The 20,000-nt window shown below is 38.0% G+C and overlaps 1 protein-coding gene across 1 annotated transcript in view; it reads left to right on the top strand.

Moving 5' to 3' along the window:
- The window catches only part of piezo2b (piezo-type mechanosensitive ion channel component 2b), a gene marked incomplete at its 5' end in the record, with an annotated part of 117,272 nt that overhangs the window by 46,323 nt on the left and 50,949 nt on the right, over positions 1-20,000 (top strand). The window contains 11 exons of the mRNA XM_079613404.1: positions 2,462-2,634; positions 2,732-2,962; positions 4,239-4,353; positions 6,209-6,405; positions 8,450-8,598; positions 9,343-9,516; positions 15,218-15,259; positions 16,719-16,751; positions 17,872-18,128; positions 19,132-19,292; positions 19,397-19,573. Of these exons, the coding sequence (XP_079469530.1) occupies positions 2,462-2,634; positions 2,732-2,962; positions 4,239-4,353; positions 6,209-6,405; positions 8,450-8,598; positions 9,343-9,516; positions 15,218-15,259; positions 16,719-16,751; positions 17,872-18,128; positions 19,132-19,292; positions 19,397-19,573 (1,709 nt within the window). The remainder of the gene's footprint in view (positions 1-2,461; positions 2,635-2,731; positions 2,963-4,238; positions 4,354-6,208; positions 6,406-8,449; positions 8,599-9,342; positions 9,517-15,217; positions 15,260-16,718; positions 16,752-17,871; positions 18,129-19,131; positions 19,293-19,396; positions 19,574-20,000) is intronic.

The following is a 20,000-nucleotide window of genomic DNA, read 5'->3' as shown; positions in this document are numbered from 1 at the left end:
GCGATAACCAACAATACATTGTATGGGCCAAAATTATCCATTTTTATTTTATGCCAAAAATCACGAGGATATTAAGATCATGATCCATGAAGATATTTAGTAAATTTCCTACCGTAAATATATAAAACATGTATTTTTGTGAGTGAATGCAGCACAATCGTGAACATAAATGCACAACTTTAAAGGAGATTTTTTACATTTTTTTGCGTCCTCAGATTCCAGATTTTCTAATAGTTGTATCTCGACCAAATATTGTCCTATCATAACAAACCATACATCAATGGAAAGCTTATTTATTCAGCTTTCATGTGATGTATGAATCTCAATTTCAGAATTGTGACCCATGTGACTGGTTTTGTGGTCCAGGGTCACATATTACACTATAAAAAGATGTTGGTAACACTTTAAGGTTAATTAGTTAACATGAACTAAGAATGAACAATACTTTTTCAGCATTTATTAATCTTAGTTAATATTAATTTCAATATTTACTCATACATTATTAAAATCAAAGGTTGTATTTGTTAACATTAGTTCATGCACTGTGAACCAACATGAACAAACAATGAACCGCTGTATTTTTATTAACTAGCATTAACAAAGTTGAATAAATACTGTAACAAATGTGTTGCTCATTGTTAGCTCATGTTAGTAAATACATCAACTATTGTTAACTAATGAACCTTATTGTAAAGTGTTACCAACATTGTGTTACTAGAAATAAAATAAACATTAAAATATAAAAAAAACAGCTAGTTGCCAAGACAACATTTCTCACTTTCATTTGGTTTAACTTGATGTACTAAAATAACTAAAACTAAAGTAAAAAAATAATAAAAAGAACTATATAGACAGATAAAACATTTAAAATGAGAAAAACACAACAAAATTACTAAAACTTTATCAAAAATTAAAAAGGAAATATAAAATATAAAAATTTTTTTTTTTTAATTATGAATAAAAACTATAATAGTATCTCAATGAAACTAAACTAACAACATTCTGTGTAAATATGTTTCTGCATATAACAAACAAATATTTATAGTAATGCTCGTGTGTGTGTGTGTGTGTGTGTGTGTGTGTGTGTGTGTGTGTGTGTGTGTGTGTGTGTGTGTGTGTGTGTGTGTGTGTGTGTGTGTGTGTGCGCTTCAATGAAAACAGCGCATTAATATAGACCGGTGATTAAACTGACTGGAACTATCTGTGCATTAAACTGTTTAACTGCACACCGTCCAGCCAATCAGAGTCAAGTATTCAGACAGACCATGGTACTATAAATACACATAAGTCATCAAAATGCCCGTCTTTACAAGTATCCTCATAAACCCTGTCGTCATTTATGTCTTTAGTGAACGTAAACAGAAAAAAATCTGTCATTAATGTTAATAAAACAACAAAAGAGTGAAAAATCTCTCACTTTTGTAACTTTAATTAGAATAAATGTAGGTTTAATTTACCTAGTGAGGACTATGCAGTGTTTTTTATATACATTTGATTACTTTATACAATTTATGTATTTCTTATTCCTAGTGCTTGAAGTTTTTCAGGTAGGTCTATTTCATTTGTGTCTGTTCTGTTGTTGTTTGTTTTCTTCTTTGTTCTTTCTTTATCACTGTTTACTTGCTTGAGTTTTTTTTCTTAAGATAATAGTTTTTTGTGATATTGAAATGTTGAAATTTCAATGCTATCAACATTTTTATATCATAAAAACCTTTATTTAAAGCACAAATAATTATATTGTGATAGATATATTGTTATCGTGAAATAAATCGTATCGTATCGACTCGGTCCAACTCTTGGGCGGGGCTTGATTTTGTCCATGAGGAATTGATTGGATGGTTGTGGTTTGCTATTGGTGGATCTCATGTGAGTGACAGGTTGCCCCGCCCACATTATCAAATAAGAGAAGAGAAGAGATGCTGCAAGAGGGAGAGGAGGATCATTTGATTCGAGATTGACATAAAAAAAAAAAATATGTGCATGGATATATAATATAAATTAAATAGTAAAAAAAAAAAAAAAAAATGTAATATACAATTCTGCTCTTCTTTATCTAGTATATTTAATACAAAACTCGAAATAACTTTAATTACAGTAACTTCCTGGCAAATCCTTCCTCATTTTTAAAGGATGTTATTTTGGTATTTATTAATAACTGAATTAATTTTGAAGCATGTTGTAACACGTATTATCATTTACTAATATACATTTTTTTAATTTATATGGTTTATGTGTTTTAATGTGTTCATGTGTTTGTATATGTGTGAGTTAAGTCTGTTATCTGTGTTTTAAGCTCTATTGTGATTAACAAAGCGCTCGTTGCTCAAGGTTAACTGATTCGAATCCTCCGGCTGTCTGTGGCTGAGTTATAGTTTATAGATAACTAATATGTTGAGCAAATCCATCGAGTTTTTCTCAAGTGGTCAAATGTAAAGATGCATTATTTTATTGCTCCACACAGAGAAGATGGATGAGAACACAAATGAGATGGTGGACTTACAGCCGGAGGAGGAAGAGGAGAAGACCGATGAGGAAGAGGAAGAGGAAGAGCAGGGTGGGCCGCCAGGCACTCTCGTAAAAGTGTTCAAGTTCGTCATGAAGCAGAGCTACATCTGTGCTCTTATTGCTATGATGGTGAGAAGAAGGTCAAAGGTTAAAGGGAATAGTTCCTTGGAAGTTCTAAATTAGAATTTGGAACATGGAATCTTCTGAATGTGTTTGTGTTTCTCAGGCGTGGAGTATAACGTACGTGAGCTGGCCGACGTTTGTGTTTCTGCTCTGGTCCTGCACTCTCTGGATGGTGCGAGACAGGAGGAAGTACGCCATGCTGACCTCGCCGTTCATGGTGGCTTATGGGAACTTTCTGCTAGTCCTTCAGTATATCTGGAGCTTTGAGCGCTTGAATCCGGTGCCTGGTTTCTTTCTGAAGATGAAGGTGCCCTTCACTGGACTGAGCTCCAAGGTAACAATTAGACGTTTAGCCAATGAATTGCCAGATTGTGCAAAATATTGAATATTATTTTCACTTTAATCAGGCATCAAAAAAGAAAAAAGAAAAGAAAAAGAGCAACAAAAAAAATATTGCATGTTTTATTTTTTAGCAGCTTTTATACAGTGTGTCAGAAAAATACATGTATTATTTAATAAAAATATAATGTGGTAACTATAATATAAATTATATTTGCTATGATAAAATATAAATATAAATAAATATATGCATTACAGGTCAAAAGTTTGGAATAATTCAGATTAAGATTAACAAGTCTCATGTTCATGACAGAGGCTGTATTTATTTGTTCATTTGATTATTAAAAACAAAACAAAAACAAAAAAACATTTGTCTTCAAACTTATGAACATGGTAGTGTATATTTTATTATACAGGTGAAAAACGAAAAATTAGAATATAATATATATATTATATAAATAATATATATTATATAGACTCATTATTTGCAAAGTGAGATATTTCAAGCCTTTATTTGTTATAATTTTGATGATTATGGCTTACAGCTTATGAAAACCTTTTCACAATATTCTAATTTTGAATTTGGGGTTTTCATAAGCTGTTAGCCATAATCATCAAAATTATAACAAATAAAGGCTTGAAATATCTCACTTTGCATGTAATAATGAGTCTATATAATATATTAGTTTCACCTTTTAAGTTGAATTACTGAAATAAATGAACTTTTGCACCATATTAAAATTTTTCCAGTTTCACCTGTATTTATTTGTAAAAAAATGTAATATGTAAAATAAATGTGAGCTTTCTTTCTGCCACAGAGTAAAAAATAAAAAAGGTAATTGCGACTTTTTATTTCACAATTCTGACTTTTTTCTTAGAATTGCATGATATAAAGTCGCAATTGCGAGAAAAAAAGTCAGAATTGCGAGTTATAAAGTCAGAATTGTGAGATAAATGGTCGCAATTATCTTTTAAACTGTTTTATTTCATGGCAGAAACAAACTTCCATAAAATTATGTATCAAACAATGTAGTTATAAACAATTCACTTGCAGTAATAGCTGTACATTATATAACTCATAACTATAATTGTATATAACTGCCATATTTAATATATTACATACTGTATTTAACTGTAATATTTAGTTATAAACACACTTTGAAAAGTCGCTATACTGTGATTTATTTATACATTTCTGCCCATTACCAAAACTGTGTTGAGTGTTTCACTACAGTGTTTTTGCCACTGTGTGTGTGTGTGTGTGTGTGTAGATTCTGTGTCAGCTGAGCTTCTGGCTGCTGCTCAGACAAACCTTGATGGAGCGACAGGCGAGGACGGAGGAAGAAGCCGCGCTTTGTGACGTCAAAGTAGACGAGCAGAAAAAAGGTGGTTTATTATAATCTCTAACAAGTGGTTTCCCATGTATAGCATACAGATTAAACCCTCTATGTAACAGGCACAGCAGAAACTGCATTTACACTGCAGGTCTTGATGCCCAATTCCGATTTGTTGACTATGGGCCCTATCTTGCACCCAGCGCAATTGACTTTGTAATTGACGCATGTATTATTCCTATTTTGCACCCGCGCACAGCGGACTCTTCCCTCCACAGACGCACGTCGGTAAATTAGGGAATAAACTTGCGCTCGCGGGGGCGGTTCAGTGAAAAGAGGAGTGTGTTCCGGCGCAAACGTTCCCTGGTGATATTCTGCAGTTTCAGAAAACAATTCAGAAAACAATTTGCAGTTTCAAAAAACCTAGTCTAAAGACAGTGGCGCGTTGTGCGTTAGTCAGATGCTATTTTAAGGGCGCGTGCTTGGCCATTATGTAGCGTGTGAACAACGCACACACACTTTGATTCTCTAATCTAAACAGACGCAGCAGTTTTCATTTTTGCAAATCATACATCATTACAAGGAAAAATATTAACACACGAGGGAAATCATTGTTGTGTGAAGATGTGTAAAAAATAGGCATAAATCTAGCTTACACATTTACCCAAATTATTATACGCCTGTTTAACCGAAGCTAATTTGTGTGTGTTTCTCCCATCATCCTCATACAATGTCACTTCTCTGTGTTTTACGGCGCTGACGAGAACGTCGGTCTCCTCGGCTGTGAACCGCTCCTGGCGTGCGTTATAAACCCGCCGTTATAATAGCGATCCGCCGTGGAACAAGCGCGCCGGCTCTTAAAGGGAATGTAAGAGGACGCTCTGATTGGTTTATTTCACGTTACGCCCAAACCACACCTATGAGTAATGAAGATACTTCAGACCAACACATTTTAGATTTGCGTCGGGCACAACAGTCGTTTATCCCGCCGGTATAATGGCAACAGCGCCGGGATCCGCCCACAAAGTTTCTTGCATTTCGCGTTTGATACTTGCGTTTCAGAGCGTTACAATAGGGCCCTATATCCGATTTTTTTGACGACCCGCTTACATCATCTTTTAAAAGTGACCCGTATCCGATATTTGCATTTACATTATACACTGCCGAAACAACCCAATGTAGACGTTCTGACCCGGGAAAATTCAGTAAAACAGCGCGATATGTCAAGTCATAAAAATAACATTCTGATTAATTTCGGGTGGGTCGCGGGTGGATATGATAAATCATTATTAACGAAAATATTAACTACATTCTCTAAAATCTGAGCATGTTCCATTCCAGTTTAAGTTTCAAGGGAGTAAAGCCTGTTTATGCCATTAAGAAAATGAAATTCTGTCAAAGAAATTTTGTTTTAAAGAAATGTTCATTTAAAAGCAGCGCTCATTCATCAGTGTATTATAGGGGAGAGCCGGGACGGGGCGGATGAAACATTGAGATTTCCTTGAAAACCACTCATGTCATGTACGTCAAATTTCGTCAGCACGTACAACACACAATGGCTACCAGACCCGCGGAAACATTTCTTCTTTACGTCATGCCGTTTTGGATTTAAAGCCGGAAAGCTGTTTTTGAGTGCAGTAAGTGAATTCTTTTGTGCGGTGCTTTATTTTGGCTGACAAGTTGTATTTATTGTTTCATGTGCCATTGTAATGATAATACGGCAGGTGTATTAGTACTGTAACACACTCTTAAGTGTGTAATATCAGAGTTTTTTAGTCTTTTTAGTTTATCGTGATAAACCGCCATACCGGTATACCGTTACAACCCTACACTTGAACCATGCAGTGTAAATGGGGCATTTAGTTATTTTCTATCCGTAAATAAATAACTCTCCATGTGGGTTTCAGAGGAAGACAAAGAGGAAGAGGAAGAGGACGAGAACGACCTGATGCATGTGATGGGGAAACTAGTGAAGGCTCTGCTGGTGAAATACTGGATCTACATCTGCGGAGGGATGTTCTTCATCGTCAGCTTTGAGGGAAACCTGGTCATGTACAAGATCGTCTACATGATGATGTTTCTCTTCTGCGTGGCTCTTTACCAGGTGCAGCATTGCTGTCTAACACTATACAGCCTTAAAGGATAATTCCGGTATTTAACACCTTGAGTCTATATTGTAGTTTGTTTTGGATGAACAAGAGTGGTGGACAACATTTTTTTGACAATGGTTCCTCTCTCGAGTTTTTGACTATAATAGAATTGGCCATGGACCCATTTAACATTGGAGTCAATGGGCATGTCCGAAAATGTCATTAAAACAGCCAATAATGTTCGTTTACAAAACTGTGCAACTCACCGAGTGGTTAGTGGTGTTCGTTGATGATTATAAACAATATATCGTCGCAATATATGATTCCAATCCGTTTATTTTGCTATAGTGGAACTATTTTTTCAGACACTTCACAACCGTGTAACTTCCGCTCAATATTTGAATCTGAAGCGTTAGCACACTCCCGACCACTTGATGGCGATAACCGATGTTTATGTCTCGCGGGATACTCACGGTCACAGTCGAGTTCAACTTCATATTGCACTGGTCAGTGGTCACGTCTTTCAATATGGTTAGAATTTGTGCGGTCAAAAACTGCACAGTTGCTCTGCTCGCTAGCCTTATGAGAAACGGAAGCGAGCAAAAAGTCATCCTCTGTGTATATGACATTCTTCTTTCAGACGAATACAATCGGAGTTATATTAAAAAATGTTCCTAGCTCTTCCAAGCTTTATGATGACAGTGAATTGCTGTTTCTGTTTTGAAAAAAAGTGCATCCATCCATGATAAAAGTGCATCCATTCATGTTAAAAGTGCATCCATTCATGTTAAAAGTGCATCCATCCATCATAACAGTGTATCCATTCATGTTAAAAGTGCATCCATTCATGTTATAAGTGCATCCATCCATGATAAAAGTGCATCCATCCATGATAAAAGTGCGTCCATCCATGTTAAAAGTGCATCCATTCATGTTATAAGTGCATCCATCCATGATAAAAGTGCATCCATCCATGATAAAAGTGCATCCATCCATCATAACAGTGCATCCATCCATGTTGAAAGTGCATCCATTCATGTTAAAAGTGCATCCATTCATGTTAAAAGTGCATCCATCCATCATAACAGTGCATCCATTCATGATAAAAGTGCATCAATCCATGATAAAAGTGCATCCATCCATCATAACAGTGCATCAATTCATCTATGATAAAAGTGTATTCATCCATGATAAAAGTGCATCCATTCATGTTAAAAGTGCATCCATTCATGTTAAAAGTTCATCCATCCATCATAAAAGTGCATCCATCCATGATAAAAGTGCATCCATCCATGATAAAAGTGCATCCATTCATGTTAAAAGTTCATCCATCCATCATAAAAGTGCATCCATCCATGATAAAAGTTCATCCATCCATCATAAAAGTGCATCCATCCATAATAAAAGTGCATCCATCTATCATAACAGTGCATCCATTCATCTATGATAAAAGTGCATCTATTCATGATAAAAGTGCATCCATTAATGTTAAAAGTGCATTCATCCATGATAAAAATGCATCCATTCATGATAAAAGTGCATCCATCCATGATAAAAGTGCATCCATTCATGATAAAAGTGCATCCATCCATCATAAAAGTGCATCCATCCATGTTAAAAGTGCATTCATCCATGATAAAACTGCATCCATTCATGATAAAAGTGCATCCATTCATGATAAAAGTGCATCTATTCCTGATAAAAGTGCATCCATTCATGTTAAAACTGCATCCATCCATGATAAAAGTGCATCCATTCATGTTAAAAGTGCATCCATTCATGATAAAAGTGCATCCATTCATGTTAAAACTGCATCCATTCATGTTAAAAGTGCATCCATTCATGTTAAAAGTGCATTCATCCATGATAAAAGTGCATCCATTCATGATAAAAGTGCATCCATTCATGATAAAAGTGCATCCATTCATGATAAAAGTGCATCCATCCATGATAAAAGTAATCCACACAGCTCTGGGGGTTAATAAAGCGTTTGTGTAGGAAAAATATCCATATTTAAAGCTCTTAAAGTCTTTGACAGAGCGGTTCTGTTCTCCTCAGGTCCACTATGAATGGTGGCGCAGGATCCTGAAGTACTTCTGGATGTCTGTGGTGGTTTACACTATGCTAGTGCTCATCCTAATCTACACCTGTCAGTTTGACAACGCCATCGCTACCTGGACCAGTATGACAGGCATGACAGAGAAAGTGTGAGTATTGAATACCCTAGATATGTTTGATCTGTTGGTCGTGCCACAAGCCATTTAGTAAAGTCTAAATAAGCGGCTTCATTGTCTACACCAGCAGCTCATCTAAGCGTCCTAACTAAAATTAAACCTTTTTTTTTTTTTTACCGATTTTAAGTGCAAAGTATGCATGCAGTGCTCCCTTAGATTTGAGCCAAATGAGTGTTTTAAAGAGGCCATATTATGCCCTTTTACAAAGTCTTGATTTTATTTTTGGGCTCTACTAGAACTGGTGTTCATGCTTGAATGTTTAAAAAACAAAATGTTCACATTGTTGCGGCTCCTCTCTTCCCAATATGTCAGTAACGCTCTGTTTAGTTCCTGTCTCTATGAAGCCCCGCCTTCTGAAAACCACACTGTGCTCTGAATGGTCGGAGCAGTGTGTTGTGATTGGTCAATCGGAAATGTCCCGCCTCTTACCATAACCGCAAGTTTCAACACACTTTAACTAACTCAACCAGGCCCCGCCCCTTTATTCTGCGTATGAATATTATTTAAATGAGGAATACTGTGACGTGTTTGTTCCCGGAAGAAACTCAAGACTACAATGGAGGCGTTTCAGGAGTTCAGAAACACTGACACTGATATAGAGAAGAACTCAGAGCTGTTTCATGCTTAAACGGCAACATTACACACTAAAGAAAGATGAACATGTAAAATAAAGCATATTATGACCTCTTTAGGCATTATTTCCCACTCTCTTTACAGACTGGAGGATATCGGTCTGAAGCATTACGACCTCGCGGATTTGTTCACACGTATCTTCATCCCCACGTCCTTCTTGCTGGTGTGTATCCTGCACCTGCATTACTTCCACGACCATTTTCTGCAGCTCACGGATCTCAAAGCAGTGGTCAGCAAAGAGGAGAGCACCATTTACAGGTGAGAGCGCTTCCTCTGCTCAGCCTGAGCTCCTCGCTAGTTACAGATGATGATGATAACAGGGAGTGTGGATGTGTGATGTCCTTTAGGTGAGGTGATATCTCAAATCTGATTAGACGAGCCACACTTGAAGTCGTAACATAAATGTATATGGGTCCACATAGTTGATTGAACATTCTCGTGTGGTGCATTGCTTTAGTAATTAATTGTAAACAGAAAATTAGTAGCTGTATTTAACTTCTAAAGGTTTGCAGAGTGTTTGCTTCATTGTCTTGTTGAACTTCATTTTGGTCCTGTTTACACCTGGTAATAAGATGCGTTTTAGTCGATCGGATCACAAGCGCGGGAGACACATTCCCGTTTACACCTGGTGTTTTAATCTGTCTCTTTTGTCCATTTTCAACCTCTTCTGTCCTGATTTCTTCGGGGGAAAGGTGGGCGGGTAAATGTACGTTTTTTCCAGATCTTTTGATCTAATGGACGAAATAAGCTCACGCAATTTACATATGAACGCACAGAAGACGATGGAAAAACACACAGAGAGTATCAGCTTTAGTTTCTGCTCTGAAGCCGCAAGACCAGCCGAACGCTGTGAGTGTGTGTTAGAAATCAGGAATGATGAGAAAACATTGTGCTTGGTACGTTTTTCATCTTCAAACCAAACTTGGGTCTTTAGTTTAAACTTTAAACCCTGTCTGGTTAGCGCGCTTCCCATAATGTCAGGTCAGTAGATGGAGAGTAGACGGTCTTTTGTGGCTGTTCGAACACATTCGATCACATGAACGTTTACACTATGAAAGCAATCTGGTCCAATGTGTTTTCAACTACCTCTGGAAGTGGTCGAAAGTGAAATGTTTAGACCCCAAAAGCTCAAATGTTTTAGACCTCAAAATGTTCACTTGTGATCTAATCGACCACATCGCATCTTAATACCAGGTGTAAACAGAGCCTTAGGGTGCTTTCACATCTGTAGTTTGGTTCATTTGGTCCCGACCAAGGGAGACATTTTTTTCAGGCGTTTTGGTTCCCTTTCACACACACTGATATTGCTCTGGTCCGAATCAGTTGATGAAACGAACCAAAATGCAGTCACGTGACAACATCCACACATCACTCGTTGGCCAGATGGGCCTTGAACGTATTTTCATCGTCAGAATTAACGTGCGTGAAAATTCCGTCAGAATTAATTCCAACAGAACTCCTGAAGTAAACAAAGAGGAGGAAAATCCAGCAGACAACACGCCACTTTTAACTATGGAGAAACGACTTTGTGGGGTGATTGTATCCCTGGTCATAGTTTATTATATAGTTTGTGGTTACACCACTTTAGGCAAACAATAACGTTTGAGAATAAAGCGAGGATGCGGCTTGAAAATAATTTTTTATGCAATGCACGCGGCGAGTCACTTCAGGAGAAGGCGATGCGTGCATTAAAGGAACCGTATGTAAGAAATGTATTTCAATTACCGTATATACCCGAATATAAGACAAGGTTTTTTGTCCTAAAAATAGCCTGAAAAATGGGGGGGGTCGTCTTATATTCGCGATATAGACAAAACCACGGGGGGAAAGGGAGAAAGAACATTAATTAATATGAAATAGTGACTGAAACGCGACCCATTAAGACAAAACCAGCTTTCCCTTCCAAGATGTTAATCTGCACAAAACTCCTGATAATCGAGCCGTCGTCTGATGAAATCAAATACACATAAGATAAAAACAATATCTGTGCTGTGATTTCGGCTATACTTCCATGGTATAAAATTAGAGAAGCAACCTAATCTGTGTCTTATATTAAGGGTCATCTTATATTCGGGTATGTACGGTAATCATAAAATGGCCCTGATGTCAGTAGACATTAAGAAATCATGTTTATTTCAAATACTTATATCACTGACAACAGTAGTCCGGCCAGGATATTGTCATTTAAAAGTGAAGTTGCAGCCCTCAACTGATGTTGATGTCATGTTGTGTTTTGGCCTGATCCGCCACCCTCCACCTATCTACCAATCACGAAGTCAGTAGTGTTTCAGCATCCGGGTTGCCAGCTCTGCTCTAACCTACCCTAACTCTAGTCGGATAAAAAATGTCTAACGTTACGAAACCTAAAAGTCCACGTTATGATTCCGAAATACGCTGTGACAAAGTCCGAAATAAAACAAGGTATTGTCACTTGCCATTGGAAGCTCCTTGTAGCAGTCGACGTTCCTGCTGGATCCTGCAGCCTATCTGGCAACCTCGAGTCGGGGGGGGGATGGGATACACCGCTCTACAGTCATTTGAAAGTGATTGCAGTACCAGTTTTGGCCACAATCTTACATACGGTTCCTTTAATGTTGCTAAACAGTGACAATAATGCTAGCCTGACTTCGTCATACTCATATTCTAGGCAGAATGTGAGTCTGATACTTATTTATTTTTTTATTTAAAATTTATTTAACAGGGACCATACAAGCAAACATAGTTACAATACAAAGCCTGCAACTGATGCGCAGCATATAGAGTTTATAGCAAGTGCTAATTTTCAACTCCTGTCCCTGGTTGGGCATTTCTAAGAACATTATAAAACAGGGACATACATTAAAAACAGGAAATAATACAAAATTATACATGTATATATATGAACACATATACACATACACACACACACACACACACATAAACATACATACATACATAATCATACACAATTATAACAACAACTAAAAATGCATACAGTTTTGGTTTGACTTTAGCCACAGCTTAATCCTGGACGTGAACTTTTTGAAGTCAGATATGGCCTTAATATCAGATGGTAATACATTCCATAGCCTACAGCTCTTAACAGAAAAGGCAGTCTGTGCAAAACTTGTCCTACAATACGGTATTATACAGTTATGATTTGTACTACTTCTAGTAACTCTTTGGCTGTTCTGTATTTTAATAAATTTACTAAGAGGCTCAGGTGCTAAATTATTAATACACTTGAAGATTAATTTAAGGAAACATAAATTACTAAAGCTTTCAAAGCTTAATATTTTATATTTCTCCAGTATGTAACAGTGATGATAACGGATTGGCTTTTTATCCATAATTTTTATTGCTTGATTTTAAAGTGAACCAATGTGTTTTGTTGCAGACGGAGCTGCTTGCCCCCAAACTGTCATGCAGTATGAAATGTGTGAAAACACCATAGCATGCATGTACAGTAGGGCTGCCTGGTTTGGTATATAATCTCTGATTAATTTAAAACAGTTAAGATTTCTTCGTATTATTTTCGAGATTTTCTTAATGTGTTTAGTAAAATTTAGTTGCGGATCTATGACCAATCCAAGATATGTGAATTCTGTTACAAATTGAATTTTTTCATTTTGCAAGTTCATTTTAAATCTTTTATTTAGATCAAGTTTCTTAATGGAAAAACACATGGAAACTGTCTTTGTCTTTTGAGTCCAAGAGGAGTACAGAGATCTGATCCCTTTTGGAAATTAGGCTGCGAATGTTTAAATGTCCGCCTAATATTCCTTTTGGTTTACACTTAGCGCCCCAGAGTACTCTAGCGTGATTCACAGTTTGGAAAAGTAGATATTGCTTTTGTTTTTGAACAGCACTACAGCCAGAGCCATTCAAGTGCATTAATGGCATCTCATCTGGACCTCCACATGAAGTAGCGCGACTCACATTAGCCATGTCTCCCAACTGAAAGTAGAAGTCCACGCTATTATTCCACGCCACCACAGCCTCGCGATTAGCAGCAATTCCCGGTTCAATCCCCGAATATGGATCTATCAGACGGGGTGACTCACCGGACTTGTTGCGGTCGGTTGTACACAGGCAGCTAGGACTAGGTGAACTCTGTTTTTCGGCTTGCCGCTGATCCAGTGGTTCCTGGCTCTGAGCCAACAGCTCCCGCAACTCCGCTCCATGGGAATCTGGTGCAGTCGATGTCACCGCTGTACTGAGCCCATCCTCCAGCTCAGTACTAGCTATTTGCTCAAACGTAGTCGGACCAGGATTAAGGTGTATATCCCCAGCCAAAAGAATGAGCACCAGTATAACTTTAGACGCATACAATCTGCGCTGCCGTGAAGTTAATCTGCTGGTATTATTTCTGTCGCTCAGGCCTCTTGATGTCCAGATAAAATACAATGTGCAATGTCCGTGTCCAAACATATGCAACTTGGTTTGTTCACAACCGGTTAAGTTGGCCACATTACCCTTAAAATAGGAAGTCCAAGCACACAATAACAACAAGAAAAGTTGTAAAGTACAGAGGGTATGCGTGGAGCCCAACAAACCACACCTGCCCTCGGCAGCCATCTTTTTTTTTCCGACTGCTCCATAGGGCTTTGATTATGAGGCGTGTCTTAACCGGACCAGGAAAAACAACAACTCTGCACTCAATTGGATAGACCTACAACCAATCAGAGCAACGCATGTTGAGCGACGCATAGTTGTCCACAGAGCTCAACTGCACGCACGCTGGAAGAAGTAGTAAATTAATGAGTGTAAACGGTCTTTGCCGTTGTTGTAAAAAGAATTTAAGAATTTGCGGAGTACTTACAAGCACGAATAGGATTTTTGAGAGAAATACAAAATGTGTATGTATATACGAACAAGATCTCGACAATAAAGCAAATAAATCTTCTCGCATTTGTCGGCTCTGTCTCAAATTTATAACACGGTTGCAACGCGACTTGACTCATTTTAAAAAATGTAAAGACGACGAAAGAGACCCGGCTGAAGAAGCGTGTTCATCTGAGGCTTTAGAGAAAAGAGATCGTGAGCCCATCCCTTCATTGCGTCCCGTCTTCTTAGCGACCATCGGAGCCGGCTGATAAATTAAACTTTTGCCGAATCCCGTTGGAAGGACGGCAAACACATCTTTCCGACCGACAAATGTCTTGATTGCGGTTCTCTGTTCGTCTTTTAAAATGAATGCGCTGTCGATTTCTTTTATAACAGACGCGATAGCGGAATCTAAACATCTCAGTTCTCCAGCTGCAGTCATCTTTGTGGAAAACCAATTCAACCCAACCGCTCTTTGATGACGTGGTGATTACGTAACCGCAGATCATCTGTCCGTCATCGATTAAAGCCCGCCCTGGCAATTTGATTGGCTCGGCCTTCTGGGAGCCAAGCATAATTACTCCTCAACGGATCGAGTCCAGACCGAACTTCCCGACCAAAAAATGTTGTGGGCGGGGTTCGGGCTGGCACCCAGACTAACATAATGCACAGCGCCGCTGACTACGGCAGCTGGTTTAGTCCAAAATTGCGCAGTTTTTTGTGCTCAGTTGGGTCTGTGCGAGGTCGGATCACCTTCTCATCACAAACTAACCGTTCCAGAGTTCGTTTGAAAGCGTACCGAGACCAGCTCTTCGATGAGGTCTCGGTACGCTTGCTTGGTCCGCTTTTGGTGCACACCGAGTGCGATCTCTGCATTTACACCGGCCCAAACCAACCGCACCACGGGGGACAACGAACTCTAGTGCGGTTCAACCCAACTAAATGAGGCAGGTGTGAAAGCACCCTTAGTTTCATCATCATGCTTCATTTCCTCATTTCTCACCAACTGCTTCATGATGGTTTGTCCTCTGTTGAATCTGTTGCTATATAAACCTTGTTTTATCTCTGCCAATCATCTTACTTTATGCTAATTCACTTCTTTTTTAACCAATCATCTGCTCACATCTTTCCCCTGCCATCCCTCACATCACAGCTATACTAAAGTCAGTGGTCGTATCTATCTGATCGTGGATAGGTGGGTGACTGATTTTCTTTCTCTGGCATTTATGGAAACCACAACGAATGTTCACCTCTACCCCAATTTCCCACAATCCCTCATTCTTCTCACTTCTCTGTCAGTACACCGTTTTCTCACTTAATGATCTCACTTTTTAACAGCCCGTTAGATTCCTACATAGATAAAAAATGTATGAGTCTTTGTCACTGACTTGATTTCCTTGTTTTTAACTTTAACGTTTGATGTAAATGTTACATAATGTCAAAGTCAACGTGAAACTGCATTCATTTCTGTAGTCAGATGTATTTCCAATTAGGGGTGGGAATCTTTAGGAACCGCACAATCTGATTCACAGTCACGATCTGAATCGCTTCAACCCTTTCGAAGTTTATGGAAGAATATTTTATTGATTATTTATTTATTATTTTATTTTATTGGTTCGGGTTTGTATGTGGAATTCAAGTGGCAACCCTCCAGTCTCTCTCTTGAATCAAACACAGAAGTGACTTTGCAGAAACTGCAATTCCTGGACTGGCCACTAGAGACCGGCTCCAAAAGAGAGTCAATCCCATAGACCCCCATGTTAAAATGCCAAACTTTACAGCAGGAAAAAATATGTTTACAGCCTGGTTATAAAAGTGGTTTTGGTTTATATAGCTAATTTTGCCCTTCATGACAACTGTTAGGTAGGTGAATTTTGTTATAACTCATCCGTTTTAATTATATTAAGCCTTAAAGTTCTGCATAATTAAGGGCGTGGACACTTGAGTGACAGGTGGATTGCCGCTGATAGCAGGTTTGTCTGCTGTCTGTTAGCGTCACGTCGCCTCAGCTAATCGCCTCTTTGAACATTTTCGTTTTTCCGGGAGTGACGCGCTGCCAAGATGACGACGGCAAGCTCCGCCCACTTTGGCCTTAAAAAATGCTTTAAAAAGATACTACGGACTCGTCGATATTTTTTTACAGTCTATGGAGGAATTGCAAGAATTTCTAAAGCACAAATAGTGCCATCACACATTCTGCAATTTTCAAAACCCACCCCTAATCCCTTGTGGCTAATAAGGAAAGTTGTTTCAGAGGCGTGGAAAGTTATCATAGTATTTTTTTTTTTGTGTGTGTGTTTTTGAATAACATTTATAAACAGGAACGCGTATTAAAAAGCTAAATAGGGAATTTTTTGGTTTCATGTTGACTTTAAACCTCTGCCTGCTCAAATGCATCCCAGAAAGTGTTACTGAAGTTTAGCTTTATATCCTGACGATTAATCCTCCTCATCCATGATGACAGTCTCCGACTCTAGCATCTCCTCAGCATGTCTCTGAAATGCACGGTCCTCTCCTCTTCGAAGCATCTCAAAATCTATCTTTCCCTCTTTCTCCATCTCATCTCATCTTATCTAATGTTGTGTTGATTGTTCTACATGTGAAACTTTTCTTGCTTTGATTTCGTATATATTTCCATTCTGTAAATTCAACAGCATCAAGCAAAAAATGTCTTCTCCTGAGAGCAAGTAAGTGTGGTATAAACAAGGTAAAACTTTGACATGAAACCTCACCATGCAAGCGTTTAAACCCAGCGAGACCATGCGGAAGAGGGCATTGCCACTTTAGTCTGACTGCTGAATATTCCTTTGGTTTGGTTTGGTCACATGATTCACGTATGGCAGACTCATGCATTGCTTCTTTAAACAAAGGCCCTGACACTGTAATGCAATCCGGCTTGTTCCTTACGGATCTAATGCACACGGCATCCATGATTTCCATCCAAACCCTGCCTGTGGAGTCCAAGGTTTATCCCACTTAAGGCACTAACAATTAATGAACTGGGATCGCTTTATAACCCAAACTAAGCTAACTTGATCAGCATGTGATCTAAGTTTGGAGAAAGTATGGGTGATTCATCAATTAGAGGAACTTTTCTGGTGGCTAGGATGAATTCAAAGACAAAATTATTTAAAGTTTCAAAAAATTATGATTAATTCTAATTCTAGTTTTATTGTGGTTTATTTATTTATTTTATTTGTGTTAAAATGTTTGTAATGTTGAGAATTTCTTTATTTTGTTCTTGTTCCATAACTAGACATTACCATGCAAAATCAGGACAAATTTTTGCGCATTTTCTAATGAATGAAATTAATTAATTTGTTTTCATGACAAATATATATATTTAATTTTTCAATTATTTATCATATAATAGCTAATAAATAGTGCTGTCTTTTCAAGCATTTAAAAAAAAATTACATTTAAAAGGAGTTTATGTTTGGTTATGATTGAAATGAGAATCAGATTATTAATCTTTATTTGGTATCTTGACCAAACTAGTTAGAGTTTGAGAATTATTAATTAAGCAACCATGCATTTATTTGTATAAATTAAAAATTAAATGTACAGCAAATGTGTTGTGTAAGCATGCAATTCCAACTATTTTGTCATAAAGTGACAAATGAAAATCCATATTTATTTAGAGGACATGGGATAAATGTTTTAACTTAGATTAGATGATGCATAATTTAAAGAAGTTTAATTTTCATGCTTTTAGGAAAACAAAAGCGCCTCTAATTGAAGAAGCACTCATATGTCACACATATAAATAGGGGAGACGTTTCCTAATGAAATATTCCTGATCTCCAGACTTGTTCATCCGGACGGGAGTCTGGCGGATCTGACGATGATGAGCACGTCTCCAGAGCCGCTGCTGAAGGAGGAGAAGGAGAAGGAGAGAGAGAGAGATAAAGAGTCCATGCATGAGGTGCTGGTCGTGGACTGTGTGGAGGAGGAGAAGAAGAAAGAGTCTGTATCCATCCATTCGGCTCATCTGTCCAGTCAGGAGGATATTCAGCAGTTCAGTGCCGCCACAGATCCTGAACCGCCGTCAGAACAGAGCTCAGGTCTGCACTGTACTCTATTATTGGCTAGTCTGGTCTAGTCATTTCATTACAGCATATTTTCTTTTCTATGCACTTCTGTACACTTCTTAGATGGGGCCATATGGATTTTATCCTGTTGTAGACTAGTGTAGTTTACACATTTATGTACATCTTATTGTTTTTTCTATATTTTCTATGTTTCATATAGTCATTTTATTTCATTTATTTATTTTATTGTTTCCAATTTGTATTTATTTATTCTTTTATTTATTTATTTATTATGTATTGTTAATTTATTATTTCATTTCATTTTATTTATTTGTTTATTTATTTATTTATTTTATTTTATACATTTTTTCCGTAAACCTACCCATCACAGAAAACTTTCTGCATTTTTTAATCTTCAAAAAACATAATTTTGTATGGTTTATAAGCTGGTTTCCTTCTGGGGACCAAAAAACGCCCCCAAAAGGACAAGGAGTATTAACAGATGTTGTGTACAATAACGTAGGGTTTACCTGAACCACACACACACACACACACACACACACACCTGAACCACACACGCACGCACACTTGAACCACACACACACGCACGCACGCACACACACACACACACACACACACACACACACACACACACACACACACACACACACACACACACACACACACACACACACACACACACACACAGTTAAGTATAGCAGTTAAGGGTGCATTATAGTAAATTGAGTTAAAACCCTCTAAAGCATGAAACTACCGGCTAGTTCTGCTGCTCACGTTATGTTGTTATTCCTTAGATGATAAAAGATGAGCAGAGTTAAAAAGAGGCTTTGTATCTTTTTAAGCGCATTTATATGTTCATTTACATTTACTCTCATTTTACCAGCATTCTTCCTCAGATTTAGTTGCCTCTGTGTTCAGTTCAAGTATTTTCTTTTACTTTACTCAGTTCTTCCGGTAATAATCTGGTTTAAACTCAGATTGTTTTGGTCCGATGTCTCCCTCACTTCTGTCTCAGACCTCAAGAATAAGTGGCACTTGGTGGTGGACCGGCTCACAGTCCTGTTCCTCAAGTTCCTGGAGTATTTCCACAAGCTGAAGCTCTTCATCTGGTGGCTCCTCGAGATGCACATCATCAAGATCGTCTCCACCTACATCATCCTGCTGTCTGTCAAAGAGGTCGAAGCTCCGCCCACTTTTCCAAACGCTAACGTGAACATCGTCCAGCAAACTGAAGCTGTTTCTGTTTGTCGTGTGTGTGTGTGTGTGTGTGTGTGTTGCAGGTCTCGCTGCTGAACTATGTGTTTTTGATCTCGTGGGCGTTTGCGCTGCCATATAAGCAGTTTCGAGTTCTTGCGTCTAGCGTGTGCACCGTATGGACGTGTGTTATCATCATCTGCAAGATGTTTTACCAGCTAAACTTCATCAACCCCCAATACTACACAAGCAATTGTACTATGGTGGGTTTCTTTAACCCAGAACGAACTCATCAAATGTGTTTGTCACTATGCAGATGGGATTTGGTTTCACATATAGTCATTAAAGGAGAACTCCGGTCAATTTTAACATTGAGCTCAATTTTTAGTAAATTTGGAGTGCTGTCAATACAGAGAACAACGACAAAAATCGGTGTTGCCTACACTGTGTTATCCTCTTTTCAAAATTGGCACCCTATTGACTTGAATGGGGTCTAATTTTAAACCTGCTTTTATCCTCTTAACATCCTTGATGTGTCATTACAAGTGCCCAGACATGTTGAGTGATTCCTTCAGAGTGAACACGAGTGAATCTGACTGCATTAGATGTGAAAGATATTAATAAAAATTATGTTAATTCAACAAGTGCACATACTTGTATTTACTTCCTGTTTTCGGTCGAAGTCCAAAG

This window comes from Phoxinus phoxinus, assembly GCF_949152265.1.
Source record: "Phoxinus phoxinus genome assembly, chromosome: 5".
Classification (NCBI taxonomy): domain Eukaryota; kingdom Metazoa; phylum Chordata; class Actinopteri; order Cypriniformes; family Leuciscidae; genus Phoxinus; species Phoxinus phoxinus.
Note: the sequence above shows the minus strand (reverse complement) of the source record. Positions and strands in the feature narration are given on the sequence as shown.